This window comes from Lissotriton vulgaris, chromosome 2_1, assembly GCF_964263255.1.
Source record: "Lissotriton vulgaris chromosome 2_1, aLisVul1.2, whole genome shotgun sequence".
Classification (NCBI taxonomy): domain Eukaryota; kingdom Metazoa; phylum Chordata; class Amphibia; order Caudata; family Salamandridae; genus Lissotriton; species Lissotriton vulgaris.
Window position 1 is genome coordinate 631,889,486 of NC_141687.1, and position 18,140 is coordinate 631,907,625.

General features: G+C 47.9%; 1 protein-coding gene across 1 annotated transcript in view; it reads left to right on the plus strand.

The window, feature by feature from the left end:
* Nucleotides 1-17,357, plus strand: part of PITHD1 (PITH domain containing 1) — a 62,434-nt gene extending 45,077 nt beyond the window's left edge. The window contains exons 5-6 of the mRNA XM_086955795.1: nucleotides 13,314-13,422; nucleotides 16,981-17,357. Coding sequence (XP_086811921.1) covers nucleotides 13,314-13,422; nucleotides 16,981-17,082 — 211 coding nt within the window. The 3' untranslated portion in view covers nucleotides 17,083-17,357. The remainder of the gene's footprint in view (nucleotides 1-13,313; nucleotides 13,423-16,980) is intronic.
* The last annotated feature ends 783 nt before the right edge of the window (nucleotides 17,358-18,140 follow it).

The window sequence follows — 18,140 nt, forward strand, 5'->3', positions numbered from 1 at the left end:
GAATTTCTTCCTCTAACATCCCTTTCCTAGTTCCTATCTGCTTTAACTTGTTGAAAAACGGCATTGTGTCTACTTGATACTGAAATGCTCGATCCTTGATACTTAATTCTGAATGTAACTATTTATACAAAAAAACACAATAATGCACAAGGAAAACAATCACATTCATACCACGACATTAATCACAAAAACATTTAAAACATAGATGATTACCCCACTATACTAGATGTACTGCTAAACAGTACAGATACACTGTTGTAACAGTGCAAAAATTCAGAAATTCGGAATACTAGATATACTGCTAAACAGTACAGATACACTGCCTAAAAACAGTGCAGACCGGACTTGCGTACCCAAACCCGTCTAGATACGACCCAGCAATGGTACTCACCGGGAAGCACGGAAACAGAAGGCCTCGGAAAAACTCGACTGGACTCGACTCGATACTTCGGAAAACTTCGGGAATTTTCGGAAAACTTCGGAAACCTGGTGGGCCTCTTGACACCTCGGACCTTGCTTCTTTCGGCTAGGCTCTGGTCGGGATCCTCCGCACTCCTCACCGCCTCGTCTGGGCACTGATCGCAGTCTTCGTCACCTCCGTGGGTCAGAGGGAGATGCAGGAAATCCTGCCGGTACGCGTATGTTCCTTCTAACTGATGGCAGGGGACAGAGTTTGCAATGCGCCAACCGGCGCGTGAGGTGGGGGAGGGGTCCCTATTCGGGCGCCAAAATGATGTAAATAATTAATTTACTCTCTTAATTTCTATGCAGGTAAGTACTTAATCAATAATAACTCAGATCGGATGAAAAAAGACAGAGTCCGTGGTGTTAGAGTTCTAAGGGGTTTTATTCCTTAAAAAGGAATGGTCATGGCCAAGATATCATGTTCTGACCACCACACAGGGTGTCAGAAGGGATAGAGCGCTACATTTTATTAACAGTACATAGCTTATATACTTATTTTGCATCATTGAAAACAGTATAGAAGGCGTAACAGCTGAGAGAAGACAAGATAACAGTATTACACGTGGTACATGTGCGTAATCAAGAGGCGTGAACTAGAGGTGTGTTCTGGAAACGTCACTGATAGGTGTCACAAAGGGGTGGCACTAACAGAAAATGTGGCAATGTCAGCAGAAATCGGAAGCTTGGATGCGTGCGCAGCTGGATGACGTGTAATTGGAGGGGTGCAGGGGACTTGACATTTACACTGGCGGAAAGAGACAGAAGTCTGGCATGTCAGATCAACTTGTGCTTCTATCATATCTGATATCTGATGTTTAGGAACTAAGCTATCTGGGCAGAAAGGTCTCTAGCGCAGAAGCTATTCTATACTTGCTGTGAGTGCGTGTATAAGCGCCTGAGTGTCTGTATGAGAAGCGTGGGGGCATGGGGCCTTCCATGGAAGCATGGCAACAGAAGCTATGAATTACTTGCATAGAGACAGGTCGGCCCTTTAGCCCTGTAGCTGAGGAAGGATGTTTACTGGAGCTAGCAGGCTGGAATGTATTTTCGGGGAGGGAAACAGATAACTCGAAGGTTATAGTCAATCTTGGCAGGCAGCAGGCTGAGCTGAGCACGGAGGGCCGCGCTAGAAGTAAGTCAGAGTTCACGGGTACGGGGGCTGCCTGGGCAGAGATTTCACGGAGTCAGAAGCCAGAAAAGAGGCTCGGTGGCAGAGATTCAGGGCCTACTTCAGCCAGGGCTGAAAAAACGTAGGAGTACACTACAAAAAGACGTTGGCATAGCATACTTAGGAACGGACCATTCAACCCATTCATGGTGGGTCTGAAAGAGGACATGTTAACGTTGGACGCAAATGTATTTGCGTCTTCATAGCTGACACAGGAGGGAAGTTACATGCACTTTAACTCGTACATGGAGTCGGTGGGGTACTCGCTAGGGAACACAACTTGACCATAAAATTTATATTACCTCAGTCTCACGTCGGCCTCTTAGGGCTGCCATCAGTGTCCCCTGGGCTTGGAACTCGGAACTCAGACAAGCTCGACAGTAAGCAGTTACTGTTCAGGGAGTGGTGGCTATTTCCAATTGCCTCCTGAGAAATTAGTCTATTTTTAACCAACCTAGTCTCCTCATCCCACCCATCCCCACAACCCTACTCCCAGTGACTTAAAAGTATTTGCTGCTATTGGCGAATTGAGGGCACTGAAGAAGTCTGATATCTTTCTAATGCCTCTTCTCGGTGTGAAGGCCTTTCTGTTGCACTGCCTGAGTGTGAAAACCAGCCCTTTAAGAGGAGTGGCTGGTGGAAACACGTTACTTATAAGCACTAGTCTGTGACCAACTGGTCACTATATCCCTCGCAACCTTTATTAAAACCAAGACAACAAATCCAACCTGTGGGAGAGAACAAAATGACAAAACAAGAACTCAACTGAGTCCATGCAGGTTGCTGGCGGGACAAGATAAGTCTACGGGTGCAGCTGGGATCACCAGGCATCATGGCACGTCTCCATCATTTTAACCAGACTCGAATGGCAGTGTAAAGGAAGTCAGGATTTCTCGCTTGCTAGTCCAAATTGTTAGTCGTATCTGGGCACTGTGGGTCTTGTCCCACCTGGTCTCACTGCGTGGAAGTCTATTTACAGTGATCCTGTGAGTGTGCATATGGAGCAACAGTGAAGTCTGTTGCTGATACATGTTCAAAGGCGCGCTAGCTCCATCAATAGCAATTCTCCAAAGGCAGATGACGTACCGGAGCCTATCGAAGAATCTACCTCGGATGCCGTAGTGCTTCCAGCTGCCCGATGATGGAGCAACCTCCAGCTTCCCTCTCTCACCAGGATTCAGCTCTTATCCGGATTCCTCTCTCACGTGAGTCCCCTGTGGTCCTCTTCACCGGGCTTCAATGGGACTGTGTGGACTGCGAGGTATCTCTATTGTTATTATTATTATTATTATTATTATTATTATTATTATTATTATTATTATTATTCATGGACATTTATAGATAGCGCAACTAAACCCGTAGCCATCAAGGCGCTGATGATGGTAAACAGAGAGCTCAAAAATCGCCAAAGGGGGAATTAAAGATAGGCTTCTTGAATAACCAGGTCTTGAGTGCTTTACGGAACAAGGTGTGGGAAGAAATCACCTTGAGGTCATTAGGGAGCGTATTCCAAAGTCTGGGTGCAATGAAGCGAAAGGACCTTCCGCCCCATCTGGCCTTGGCTATACGAGGGACAACGAGCAAGCTTTTACTGGAAGAGCGGAGTGCTCTACCAGGGGTGTAGTAGGCCACCAGAGCGCGAATAGCCTCCGGTCCAGACTCATTGAGGGCACGGTGTAAGGCATAAAGCCTTGAAATTAATCCTCGCCTGCATGGGGAGCCAATGCAGGTCTTTTCTGATGGCGGTGCCCGAGGAGCGTTTAGGGGCGCCCACAACAAACCGGGCATCCGCATTCTGCACAGTCTGGAGGCGCTGGACCAGACAATTGCTAATGCCAAAATATAGGGCATTGCAATAGTCCAGTCTGGAGGCAATGACCGCCATTGCTACCTGTTTGCGTGCCTCAGGGGAAACATAATGAGTGATTTTTCTTAAAATCCTCATAGCATTGCAACAGGTGGACACAGTCCTGCTGACCTGCTTATCTAGGGAGAGGGAGGTGTCCAGTATGACTCCAAGGTTGCGGGCAGAAAGGGGCGGCAAGGGGCAGGCGCCAAGGACAGAAGGCCACCAGTCCATGGACCAGGTCTCGCTTTTGCCTCCAAAAATGAGGACCTCCATTTTCTCCCCATTCAGCTTGAGGAAGTTCTTAACCATCCATCCAGCGACCGCCTCCATGCAGTTTTTAAAATTAAGAGCAGTTATGCTCGCAGATTGAGAAATGGAGGCCATAATCTGCGTGTCGTCGGCGTAGGAAAGAACTTCTAGCCCAAAGGATCTTATAAGCCTGGCGAGAGGAGCGACGTAGACGTTAAAAAGCATCGGGCTCAGTGCGGAGCCCTGGGGGACCCCACACTTCACGGCCTTAATGGGTGACATGTACTCGCATAGCTTAACCCTTTGCTTCCGTGGGTCAAGGAAGGATGTGAGGAGGCTGAGTGCAGAACCCTTGACTCCCAGCTCACTGAGTCGGCTGACGAGAATGGTAGGGGACAGGGTGTCGAAAGCCGCCGTAAGGTCAAGTAACACCAGTAAGGTGGTCTGACCGGTGTCGACCTTGGAACGGATGCTATCGACAACCACTGTAAGCGCCGACTCAGTGCTGTGAGTCCCTCGGAAACCGTGCTGTGAGGGGTCGAGTGAGTTGGTACTGTCGAGGAAAGCACTCAGGTGGAGATTAAGATGAGCCTCCAGAAGTTTAGCAGGGGCAGGGAGAAGGGAAATGGGACAAAAGTTCTTTAATATCCCAGGGTCCAGGGTAGGTTTTTTCAATAGAGGCTTGACGGTGGCCAGTTTCCAGGAGAGGGGATAAATCCCCTCTGAAATGGCCAGATTCATGACCTCCATCAAAGGGGCAGGATAGTCTGTCTGCAGTCTTTAAGGACCTTTAAGGGACATGGGTCCAAAGGTGACCCAGACTTAAGCTTGTCCAGCCGTGTGCTAAGGTGAGTAGAGGTGATGGAGGGGAACTGGGAAAGGGAATAGGAAGGGGCAGGAACTTGTCAGAGAGGCGGCAGGTAGGGAGCTGGAATTAAGGAATTCCAGGTCTGTGTAGATATCCGAGATCTTCTCATGGAAGAATGTGGAGAGCTGGTCACACAGAGCCTGGGAAGCTGTTATGGGGTCAGGCATCTGAATAAGGGAAAGGTTATCCACTATCTGAAACAAATCACTAGGAGATTTGAGAGAGGACGTAAGTTTGGAATAGTGAGCCTGTTTGTCTCTGAGTACAGCAGCTTTATAGCCTTTGAGAAGGGTTTTATGCTTATCCTTCTCTATAAGGTCAAGATGTGTCCTCCAGAGCCTTTCCTGCTTCTGCATCCTTGTCTGAGAGTCCTTAGGGATTCAGAATAGCAGGGGGCCGAAGGCCGTTTCCTAGCAGAATAGTGTGGCCGGCTGGGGCGAGCGAGTTAACAGCCTCCGTCAAGGAATTGGAGAGGTCAAGAGCCGCAGTATGAACATCCCCGATAGATAGGGGCTTGAGTGTGGCCAAATAAGGAGTCGTTGGTGATCTCTTCAAAATTCCTTCTCAAGACCCACTTGGTGTGATAGGGCCGAGGGCCAATAGGAGAAGAAGGGGAAAAATCAAAAGGGACAGCAAGGTGGTCCGACCACGAGAAAGGGAAGGGGATACCAATTAGGAGGCGGGAATCGTTGCTGAATATTCCATCCAGAGTATGGCCAGCTGAATGGGTAGGCCCAGTCCCTAACAGCAGCAGGCCGTAGGAAGATAGGGCGTCCAACAAATGGGTAGTATCAGGAGAAGTATGATTTTACAAATGGAAATTAAAATCCCCTAAAATGGTTAAACTGGGCCCATCAATATTGGGCTCTAAGATCTTAAGGAGTTCTAAGCTGAACGCCGACCTAGGACCAGGGGGTCTGTAGACCAGTATCCCGGTAAAGGAGATCGTGGGGGAGGGATTGAGAGTAAAGTGCATTGCCTGAAGGCGTTTCGACGGGGAGGACAGATGGACAGTCCGGCATTTTATGGAACTATGGTATAGTATCCCCAAGCCTCCTCCCACACGATCCACTCTATCCATCCTGGCCAGCGAGTACCCCTCGGGAATAGCATTTATCAGGTCCGGCTCGGAGGAGTCCGTGGCCCATGTTTCAGTAATGAAAGCCCATGTGGGCTTTCTCTGTGAGATAAGATTTCTGAAGGAGATGTTATTTTTGACCAATGAACGGGAATTCAGAAGGAGACCCGTGTAGGCAACAGTAGAAGACGAGGGAAGCCTCATGGAAGGGGGGTAGTAGTTAGCCGTATCCGGGGATGTATGCATAATGGCTATGAAGCCGCATACAAGGGCGTTTGCAAGTATTTCAGGAGTAAGGGAGTAATAACAGGGCAGCCTAGTGGGTTTAAGAGCTTGCAGGGCAGATGAAGAATATAAGAGTTCACCTGAGGCAGCATGCCTGGCCCCTGGCGCCTCCTTGTCGCTGACGGGCGCAGACAGGCTGGACTCTGGCTCGACTCTGGCGCGAATGCGGCGCGACCGCTGATCGCGTCCGCTGCGCGGAGTCATGACAGTTGTTTAAATACTGGCGACTAGAGCGCCGAACCAAGAGTGCCCAATCAAATATGGCCGCTGCCGAATTGCGGCGCCCGGGAGCCTCAGCCCTTAAATCGGCCGAGAGCCGCCCAGGGTGCTTGACAATGGATGTGAAATAATGTCGGCGGAGCAGAGTGCAAATTCTGCGAAGTCCCTGACACAGCAAAGTGAGTTTTAAAATGGAAGAAGCGCCACGATAAACTCCGTGGGCGCTGGGAGATGGGAGGGGGAGGGAGCGGACACAAAGGGCCAATGAGCAATAACAGGATAAAATCAATAACAGGATAAAAGGTGATTTTTTTAAAAAAGCGCTGTCAGACAATGCCTCCCGGCTTCCGCCTCAGGAGATAAACGAGCAGCAATCCCATACTATAGGCACATGGAAGAACCACCACCATTCTCACCTTCAAGTCACTCGCTCCGCCTCAAGGGTAGTTGTTCCAAGGTCGGTGTACTCCTGCAATCTGGACTCTGGTGCACAGGCATCTATGGGGCAGTCTTTGGTGGTGACCCAGTCTCCATGCTTGCTTTTGTTGCTTCTGGATACCTGTTGTGGAGCGACTGCAGACCCATCTCTCTTGGCGGGACGCCCCTCATGGAAATTCCTTGACGCCCTTGCCCCTGGATTGACACAGGCCTGCATGGGCTGTGCAGGCCTCTTATAGACATTGCTAATATGTCACTGAAGAACTCCCAACAGGGCCACATTCAAGCCTTTTGTGCAATCCCAAGGGTGGATGTTCCAAAGGCTGAGATTGCTCTCACCAGCAGGCTTAAGGTCACTGGTGCACACAGTTGTTTCCTGAGTGGCCAGCCACTGACGGTGCCAAATATGCCTCATTGACCTTTGGGTGTTACATAGCTACAGTGCTCCACCTTAGATGTTCAGTGCGCTTTGGGTATTCTTAGGGATGCACTTAATTGCAATAACACTCACAGTCCGTATTCTGTACTTTGTGGTGTTCCAGGTGTCTCCTACACACCATTCAATTCTTCCTCCTTTTTCTTCATGCTTTAGTGCTGTGCTCTTGTGCCACACTTTTCTTTTCCCCTTCCATCTTCTGTACTTCCCTTCTTCTCTTCCTCCAGGACCAGGCCTCTCCATTTGGCGTGCACTTCACTTGGACATTCAAGGTCACGTACTGTCCTAACTGTAGGACCGGAAAGTTCTTCGGGTTGTGGACCTCTCACAGATCCTCCCTACGTAGACCTGTCACTGGTCTTGTCTTCGTAGATCTCACACAGGTCTTCTCTTTGTGGACCTCTCACAGGTCTCCTCTTCATTTGAGGACGTATTCCTTGCACCTCAAGGCTATGCTGTCATAGCGCTTGCTCCTGCCTCCACTCAGGCAAGACCTTGCAAGGTCTCTCACACCCTGTTACGATACGGGCCCACTTCCTCACAGGGCTCTCACTCCTGGGCGTATGCCCATGCAGTCAGCTTTTCTGGTGCGGTGTACGGCACGCTTCTGACTTTGCGCCCTCCGTGCTTCCCTTGGGTGTGCCTTCTGCGGATGCCTTGCGCACCCGGTTCCTCCTCTTGTGGCAGCGTCCTTTTGCCACGCGCAAAAGGACGCCACCACACAATCACCACGCAATCGGCGCTCTCCTGAACATGATTGTGGTATTCGACTGCAGTGGGTGCTCATCGCCTGCTACCTTCGCTTGTCTGGGGCCTCTTTGCTCCGGCCAACGCTCTTCCTGACTTCTCTGGGGCAACCAATCTGTGGCTGTCTGTGGCTGTACTTGCGGGGATTTACAAAACTTCTTTTCAAAATGCCTGGCAGTCATCTTGGCCTGACACTGCTGTGGTGCCATAGGTCAATACACAGTTTCTTCTCTGCCCATGACAGTCCTCCCACATAGGGAGGGATATAATACACTCTTGCCCAACCTCTTTGCCAGTTTGTGCCCTCTTAGTGCTAGTTCTAGAACAGTTCAGGACCACAGCACCCATCTTTGTGCTGCAGTAATTTCCGGCAGGCATGGCAGCTGTCAATGCTGCATTTACAGTGGTTACCACTCTCCTCTGCTGCCTTTGACACACTCCCTTTTGCTGTCACCATTCTCTTGGCAGCTTTCCTGTTGTGCGCTTCTTTGAGCATTTCCCACTACTGGGGTGCCCAGTCTGTCCCCTCTCACTCTGCCCCAAGCAGGGGGGTGCTGACCTCATAGCATCCTCTTGTCTCTGCCCTCGCTGCCAACACTGCCAGGGCAGCCTTCCGAGCACTGCAGGTACTTTTCGCTCCCCACAGGTGTCATTAACTGCTGCAGTGGCCACCCATATCCACTAGGTCTCACTGCAGGCCTCATAGGCACTGGCAGCCTCTCTCCTCGATGTTCCCTTCAGCACCGCCTCTCTGAGAGGGTATGTAGGCCTCCAAACAAAGCAGAGTGACAGGGTCTCTGCGGGCTGCCACTTTCCGATGGCAGCTTTCCCATTTACCTTACTGCTTTTTCTTCACACTCTTACCGCCTAGTGCCGTACTCCAGTCACTTCAAAGACAGGCTCCAATAGCACAGATGCTGCGAGGCTGTGCCATTCCTCACCAGTCTGCAGACTTTGGTTGGGGCGTAGTATCATGGGGTGAGGCCTGCCTGGATGCACCACTGGCTTGTGCCACGAGGGCTGCACTAGGCGCCCTGGCCACCATCTCCACTGAATGATCCAACGTCGCGAGACACCGCCAGGTGGTGCTGCCACTGCTTCTTCCACACAGCCTGCACCTTTCCCACATGTAGCATCTGGCCCAGGCTGGTGCGCCGCTCTGACCCTCCCAGTGGAAGGGTACTTCCAACGCAGGTGCTCCCTTAGATTATGGATGCCGGTGCCAGGCACTCCTCACGGCATCGGCAGCTGCCTTGATGCCGTGGGTAACTTTGGCGACATGGGCGCGGCCTCTCACAGCACCCCACTCCAGGGTAAGTGGTTTTCTTTTTTTTACATTTCTGCAGAAGCTGCCTCACAGATTCGGGCCAAAGTGGCCTCATTTCTTTACCACTCTCCTGTGGTTGGGATGCTAACAGAATTCTTCATCTCCCTGTGGCAGCTACTTCCGTTCCTAGCAAGTGCAAGCATTCCTTGGCCTTTCTATACTTTGAGGGCGTATGGGGCACATATTCTAGTCACGCCGCTTCAGCTCTTACTTTTTGGATGCCCCCCCCCCTCTTCTCGCTTGCCGTCTTTTCCCTTGACTGTCGCAGTCCTTCTGTCTACTCATGTGGGCACTTCAGGAAGGGGGAGGCCTCTTGTCTCTTGCAGGAGGGTCGGCAGCAATGTCCCAGCTGCGACACTTACCCTCGTTATACATTTTATTACCTTCAAGCTGTAGAACTGGTGAACATCTCGGCTGCCGGGGCATCAGAATGTAGTTGGCTACAAGAGCCTCACCGAGCAACGGTTACGTTGGTGGATTCTCTGTGTAGCCTTCTTCTCCCCTTGTGCTGCCTCAGTCTCCTCTCCGTCTTGCTGCCAACATGCACAGGGGAACCTTATTCGCAGGTTACACACACCACCCCACAACAGTCACAGACTGACCAACCGACCATTCCCATGCGGAGATTAGCTCGCTTGTTGCCAATGTAAGGGTCGGGCCCCAGTCCCCCATACACCTAAAGTAATGACACAGAGGCTTACATGCTGGATCTGGCCCATGGCACGTGCGCCTGGCCGCTTTTATTGGCAGGGTCACATGGCCTGTGATGGATGACTGGGTGAGTGTGGAAACCAGCCCTCTAGGAGTGGCTGGTGGAAACACATTATTTATAAACACTTGACCGTGACCAGCCAGTCACTACACCCACCTCGGACGTGGCATTGTGTTTCCTTTCTCTGTTGCCAGCATACGGCGTGGACCTGGAATGTCCTAACCTCATTTATCGTGATGAAGGTTCCACGAAGATGTGCTTAGATGCCCAGTTACTGGTGGTTGTTTGCCTGGATTTTCTACAGCAGTGTCCCACCACTCTGGCCCTCAGGGGCTTGTCGGAGATGTGTCAGGGGGCCTGGGTTCCCTGTTGGAGTGAGCTGATATGCTCACTCCAATGTGAGGGGCACACGTTGCAGCTGCCACCTCAGCAAAGGCTGGAACCAGCTACCAGCGAACCCTTTCCTCACCCTCTTAAACTGGCAGGGTTTGCCTGATGCTGGTACACAGTAGCTGGCATGGGAGGGCACGTGCGCAGGTGGCCTTATCTCAGTGGATTTTTGGAGGTCTCTGGGAATAATTAGGTGGTACCCCCAGGTACCATTCAGGGAACACCTCCCTTCTCTCCTCGCCTATTTATGCATTGGATCACATGTGCTTCTGTCTTGTCTTGGTTATGGTGTCCTTCTACCTGCGGCCCTTGATTGATCGTACAAACAACTGCAATTCTATGCCAAGTAGGGTGACCAACTGGCATGAGTTCAAATTCAGGACGGTCAGTGAAAAAATTCAGGCCAAAGGGTCAAAATTCAGGACCTAAATTTGGGACAAAACATACGTTTTACAGACATATCTGAGGAGGTCGCACAATAGTATATAGGTAAATAGACAACCAAAATAGGTACAAGTCAAAATAAGTTTATATAAGGTTGAGACAATCGTGCACTTCACAGTTTTTCAGTATGCGCGCAGCTTTGCAAAGCAACATCATGCACTTAGTGCTAATGTAGCAATACACATTATATGTTATTTCTTTATTTGTATGTTTAAATCTTACTTTTAAATGTACAGTGAAAACGCTGTTCCGTCCCATGACATTAAGAAGCACTTCGCTGAATAGCCTATTGTATTCATTTTTACTCAGAATTCTTTTACCTTGCACCTTATATTTAGTTTAAGGGATTATATTTTCAGGGACATTAGAAACTGAACTGAATACTATTTCAAAAGTGGTTATCAATTCTACCTTTCACAGATATCCACCTTGACAATGTGGTAAATGACCTATAGATGGAGGTTTTGCACAAATGAATGCTCTGCCTCTGACAGGTATTTAATTTGCCATACCAAGACAAAAGCAGAATGCCTTGCCCTACTCTGATGCAGAAGTCCTACCACATGCTGTCCTATAATAGGGCCCATTGTCATTCTATCTGTGATAATCATCTGCAGTGTCAGAAGGACAATGGGCCAGTCCACAGTCTTTGCGAGGTCTGGGAGAGGGCTGCTGCAATATTCGCGATAAACTCAAGACCACTTGTCCGTAGGTTTTTGAGCATTTATTCTTCTTAGTTTTGATAATTCAAAAAGACATTCATAAATCAATTGGACATGTCTTTTTAAAGGAAACACCACATTAGTGGATCACACAATTGCAACACATTTGTATGCGTGATTTAGAACCATTTCTTTTGTGAGACAATATATACAACATATACATAATACCAAACGTTATTTGTGACAAAACTATATACAACAAATCAATGATCGCAAGACAAACATCGATAAATTATGTGTGCCAGCCTGAAATTAAACCAGTCCTGCATTTGCACTGAAAACACAAGGCGGACAATTGATCATTCAAAGACGCATGTCTACTATCCTGCCTGAGGGAGGGTGGGGATGCATATCCTACTTAAGGGTGTTAACAACCTAGAACAAGGGGGAAATAATTTCTATTCAGTCCCCTCGTGGCACACCCTGTTCTACCATCCCCCACACTCAACAGCCAACGCGTTTAGAATCCCCAACAATTCCTTGATTAATTTTGTGGACACTGCCTCGCTCAATTAAACGCCTACCCACGGCTCCGTTTAATTGAGCGAGGCAGTGTCCACGGAACTAATTCAGTTTTTCGCTCACCCTTGACCCTTCCCCTCACAAACTCCTACACTACACATAGTACTGAAGATCAGTGCTCCCGCATAGTCGAGGTCGTAGCACACCCCATTCCGCAGCGGGACGGGAAGACCCCCATGATGAAGCGTGACACCAAGGGCCCTTTTGGTGTGTGAGGGTTATCTAAGCAAACACTGTGTACTTCCAACCAATGTAGGAGACACACTCTAATGAATGAGAGAACTTCCACAGAAAGAAACCCATCTACTGGGGGATCTTTGTGTTTTATATAGATTTCCACCTCAAGTGCCCATTAAGGACACTGGGCCAGATGTAGGTAATCTCGATTTACCTACTCTTAAATACCGCATCATGCCGTTTCGGTATTTAGGAGTAGGTAAATGGGATGTAGGTAATTTCACTTTTGAAATTACCGAATCTGAATGATTCGGTAATTACCGAATCGGCCAATAGAAATTAATGCCAATTACCCGAATCAGTAAATACCGATTCGGTAAAATTACCAAATTTGCAAGGGGGACAGGGTGTCACTTTGACACCCTGTTGCACCCCTCAATTATGCATGGGTGCACACGTTGCTGACATACATGCCCTTAGGGCATGTATGTCTGCAACATGGCACGTTTTTTAAAGCAAAAAAATGCTTTTTGAAGGGTTTTCATTATTTACCACCAACTTCTAGTTGGTGGTAAATAACGAATTCTTAAACCCTTGTAGCACTGATTACAGTGCTACCTACATGTTGAATTACAGAATCGGTAATTTTACCAATTCGGTATTTTACCGAATTGGAAAAATTACAAATTCGGTAAAATTACCGATTCTGTAATTTAACATGCCCCTACATCTCCATATCCAAATACCTACATCTGGCCCACTACCTCTTCACTCCCTCTCTTGTTTTTTATAGGTCTTAGACAACACCTCACATCATCTTAAATCGAGAAACATTGAATCTAACGCTGGAAAGTGGAGTTGCTGATTTTGGTGCCTATTATTTCTACCATTTATATTTTTCATAATCTATCTCTAAATCGTGTGCGGCTGTGACTCCATTTTCCTTTTAATACCTGCTTACTGCTAACTCTACCTGACACTGTGTAAGCAGTATGAAAGGCCCGGCCACTGAAGTAAATCTAATCCAAAACAATTCTTTAGCATCTATACCTCATGAAGGTGTTTACATCCATTAATGGATTACCAAGGAGAAAAGTTATATGCGTAAGGCAACAAGCCATTGGTTTACTCATTGGGACCCTAAAGTTTTGTTCTGGTTGATAAGCAATAGGGCTGTTTGCAGTACTTTTGATACTACCTTTACATTTTTCTTTCAGAATTGCACGTTTTTCAAGCGTTCATCATCTTTCTATTCATATATCTAAAAACTTTGGAGCAGAACAAACGAAGATCCTGTACATTGGCCTGAGGGGCGAATGGACAGAGGTAAGTGACAATGTATATATGTGAGGGACAGAGGTAATCCACAGAAAGGGAGCATAGTGCAGGTGAAGAAAGACGGGTTGTGGGAGTTGCAGGGAGGAACACGTTTTGATGACCTTGAGTAAAGAAATTCTTTTGTGCCTGAGAGTCTTTGTGACTTCTTGGCTTGAGGTTGCTGTGTGGTGACAGGCTAGTTGTGGTGAATTAATGGGGAAAAACAGGAGTGACTGTGACCAGGACAAGCCAGTGGTAGCCTTTGAGCAGGAACCTGATACATTGGTTGTGTTGTGGTGACTGAATGGGAATTAACTCTTCAGTCGTAAGTAGACAAGCTGGTTGTGAGCAGACATGAGTGGTTGATAGTGGGTTGGGCAGTGATGATTGTTTTGCGATGGTCACTAATGGGTTGTGGGCAGAAGCTGGCGATAAGTAGGCACAGGCTCTGTGAGGCCATGCAGAGATGTCGGAGACTGGGTGGAGTATGACTGTGGGTAGTTAGGTGTGGCTTTGAGTATGTAGATGCATTAGTATTACTGCCTGCAGACAAAGTTTCTGTAAATTTCATCATACAAGGGTTGGTGGGAGCAAGTATTGGCAGGAGGACTGTGAGTAGGAATGAGCGCAGCTGGTTGCAAGCTGGTAATATTCAAACATGGCTATAATGGGTGACAGGCCCATGTTCTGTACCCCAAGTATGGAAAAGCCCCCTTACCTCTTTAAAAAAAAGGGTGGGATCCCATGAATATTGTCATGCGACATATGCCCAATGGACAGATGCATGTGCATACGTTAGTACTTCAACTGGTAATGTAATGTCGCATGGACAGGCATTATGAAACCCCATGTAACTATAGGAAATGTGCGAGTTAGTAGTGAAACAGGTTGATGAAAAGTCAGACTGAAGGATTTAAACACTTTGCATACTTTTATCTTTGCCTGCCACGATTTGTGGCTGGAAAAGATAAACACTAAAAATAATTCTGCCCACATTTGGACCAGTATCCATTGTTCCTGCTGCTCACTAACAAAAGTGTAGAGTTGATCTGGAAATTAATAATGTTTCCTATAACCCAGTTGCATTTAAAAATGCTTAATTACAATAATGTAGGTCTGAGGGGACAGGGTGGAAGCTAATCTTATTACAATGTACACTGCACAATCAATCATTCAAACAGTCAGGGGATTGATACGCTCTACTCACCCTTGGGGGTCTCAAGGCGCTGGTGGGTGGGAGGGATCTGTTTAGCTGAAGAGCCAGGTCTTGAGAGTCTTCCTGAAGGTGTTTAGAGAGGGGGCGCATCTGATGTCTGCTGGGAGTTTGTTCCAGGTTTTGGCTGCAATTTGAGAGAAGGATATTCCGCTTGCTCTGTGGAAGCGGGGGGTTTCGGCCAGTGCGAGGTTGGCAGTTCGGAGGTTTCTTTTGGGTATGTGGAAGTTGATTCTGTCGTTGAGGTATTTGGGTCCGGTGTTGTGTAGGCATTTGTAGGCGTGGGTGAAGATTTTGTAGATGACTATTTTCTCCACGGAGAGCCATAGGTGTTTGCTGATGTGTTTGTACCGGGGGATGCAGAGGACGAGTCTGGCAGCGGTTTTCTGTATCATCTGGAGTTTGCGGAGTAGGGACTTGTTTATGCCGCTGTAGAGAGCATTTCCATAGTCCGGTCTGCTGGTGATGAGTGCGTGGGTGACTGTCTTCCTTGATTCTGGGGGGATCCATTTGAAGGTCTTGCGTAGGGTGTTGTAGCAGCTGGAGGTGACGGCGTTGACCTGTCGTTCATGGTTAGGGATGAGTCAAGTATGATGCCGAGGTTTCTGGCGATGTCCGCAGGGATCGGGGGCTTCCGAGGGCGGTCGGCCACCAGGTGGTGTCCCATGCTGAGGGGGTGGTACTGACGACGAGGACTTCTGTCTTCTCAGCGTTGAGCTTTAGGCAGCTGTTGGTCATCCAGACAGTCACGTTCTGCATTCTAATCTGGAAGTTGAGTCTGGTGGTATTGGGGTCTTTGGTGAGGGAGAGGATGAGCTGGGTGTCACAGCGTAGGATACGATGTTGAGGCTGTGTTGTCGGATCATGGTGGCCAGGGGCGCCGTGTAGATGTTGAAGTGTGTCGGGCTAAGTGATGAACCCTGTGGGACTACGCAGGTGATTTTCATGGGATCGGATCGGAAGGATGGCAGTCTTAATTTTTTTGTCTTCTTCCTGTGAGGAATGATCGGATGCAGTATAGGGCTGGTCCTTGTATGCCGGCGTCGTGTAATCTGGCGAGGAGTGTGCGGTGGGAGATGGTGTTGAAGGCTGCTGAAAGGTTGAGTAGGATAAGGGCTGCGGAGTTCAAGGAAGGAGTTTATACAGTTTCACTTCTTACTTTCGGTCTCTGCTCGGCGAGATGGAGCTCCTTTGGCTACACCTGGTACCTGTTATTTCTGATGGTCAGTCCTTCACCTCTACATACTCTTCAACATACCCTGTTGCAAGTTGGGGTCTCTCAGGTCTAAGATAGACACCTATGACTTAGAAGGGACTTCAAAGCTTTGGGCTTTGCCCAATTGCGATACAGCTGACCAGCAGCTTTCCAGGATGCAGTGCGGGAAGTTCCTTCTTTTGAAACCTAATTAGTGAAACAACCACAGCAGACCACGGAAGTCCCAGATCCCCAAGCAGCTTTGTACCCGACTGATTCTTCTAGGTGGCCTATGTGGGACCTATCCCTGAAGATCTAAGTGGTCCCCTCCCCACTAATCTCCGCCTTGAAACTATTAGGCAGTGCCTTTTGCTTATGAAGGTTTACACTACCAGGTATCTTGAAGCAGAACATCCTATTCAAGGTTTATGCTACCAGGTAACCTTAACCTGCCACACTATTGTAACCTGTTTTATGGGTGTAGAAGGACTAGCTTATCTGAATATTTGGTCTCTGAATGAGGCTCCTACCTAGCCCATTCAAACCAGAACGACCTCAAAAACAGTTGTTGAAATGGCAGCTAGGTAATTGACCAGCACTAGTTTTCACAAAAAGTTAACAGCTTCACATAGATATGTGATTGAACATTCTCGTGGAACATGAAGGGAGGCAACCCAATATCTTTTTTCCATTCCTGCTTTTTCCATATTATTAGTTACTGCAAGAAAGCAGAGTTCAAAGTCCATTTTAACTCGTACATGGTTTGCATGCAAGACTGCTAATCTCAAAGGGCGTAGCTCCTGAAACCGGTTGGCTTACCACGATGAGACAGAGCATAGTGCAGTGCCTTGCATGCCTAGATTGGCACGGGTACATGCAACCATGTGGGACAGCTATGTTCTTGGTGGCTTGCTCCATTAAGCGGTCAAGCATGCTGTAATTTATATTGGTGGGGGCTTCTATTGATGCTGAGAGAAGGGATTGAGAGTTGATGTTTTGTCCTTCCTTGGACTGAGCGAGTGGAAGAAGCATTGGATCTGGGATTTGGGGTGAGGGAGAATGGGCAAGTGAACAGTGCTATATATGCGAAGGGTAATTAGTTGAGTTTGTCCAGGAATTGCTGGTACATCAGACTAAGTTAATTGCTTCTTTGTTTCAGGCTCAGCGGCAAGAGGTGGTCATCTGTAACTATGAAGCTGCTGCGAACCCGTCTGATCATTCAGTCAAACAGGTCATGCCTCAGAGCCACTTTATTGCGTGAGCCCAGCAAAGGCTAGTTTGAATCTTTGAAATGAGAAGTCGCCTTCTTAATTGAGCACTGCAGGTCTTCAATTCTGAAGAAGTTATCCCGAGTGCATAACTGCTTCTGTGCAGTGAGGAACAGGAGGTGTAGAGGAAACACTGTTGCATCTTGCCTATGCGTGCCTTTAGTCATTGTTTGCAACACTTGAATATTGACTGGATTTCATTTGACATTAAAATTGACCAAAACTATGAATGCTAATTTTCTCTTCAAATAAATTATTGTCTGCCTAAGTAAGGTAGTGGTAAACTCCTTCTTTCCAAAATGGCACATCATGCACCCTTGTCCTCTGGTCTGCGCCCTCACTTGCCAATCTTGTCACCAATCTTTTTTTGATCCTGCTTTCACCAGATTCGGACATCGATGCTCCAGTCTTTGAATTCCCTTGGACCTGCTTTTGAGCCTTTATCCTCCACTCCATGGGCCCCCTCAGCCATTTTCCAGGTATGCACAAAAAAAGGGCACATCCCATCTTTCTCTAGCCTTTACACATGTGGTGTAGACCTGGACTGATCCCACGAGCAAGAGTGGCCGGCATCACTCCGCCTGGCTTGAAAGGGTGGTGGTCCCTCCTGGTCATTCTCTACCTCCGGAATGAGTGGTGCACCACAAGCCCTCCTCTAAAGCAGGGCTTACAAATACTAACCTGGTAAACTGATACTTACGCTAAACGCTGTGGTATGTGGAAATGAAACCCTTGACACATTGTTGTAAAATTGTTAATAAATATAAAATTCACAGCATGAGATGTGAAGTGAATGAAGCATTTCTTCCTGCAACTGTGACTCACTTGTGTCATTGTAATCCCTTATCTGGGAAAAGTAAGATATCCTAGCTAGGTGAAAGGGGAGTTGTTGAAAGAGTTACCAGGAAGAATTAAGGAAGGGAACTTTAGGGTATCTTGAAGTAAGGAGAAAGGGAGGATGTTGGTGTAGAAGTGTTATGGAAATGACTCCCGAAAAACAAATACAAAGAAATATTGGGAACCACATATTATTTAGCAAGATCCTCAAATG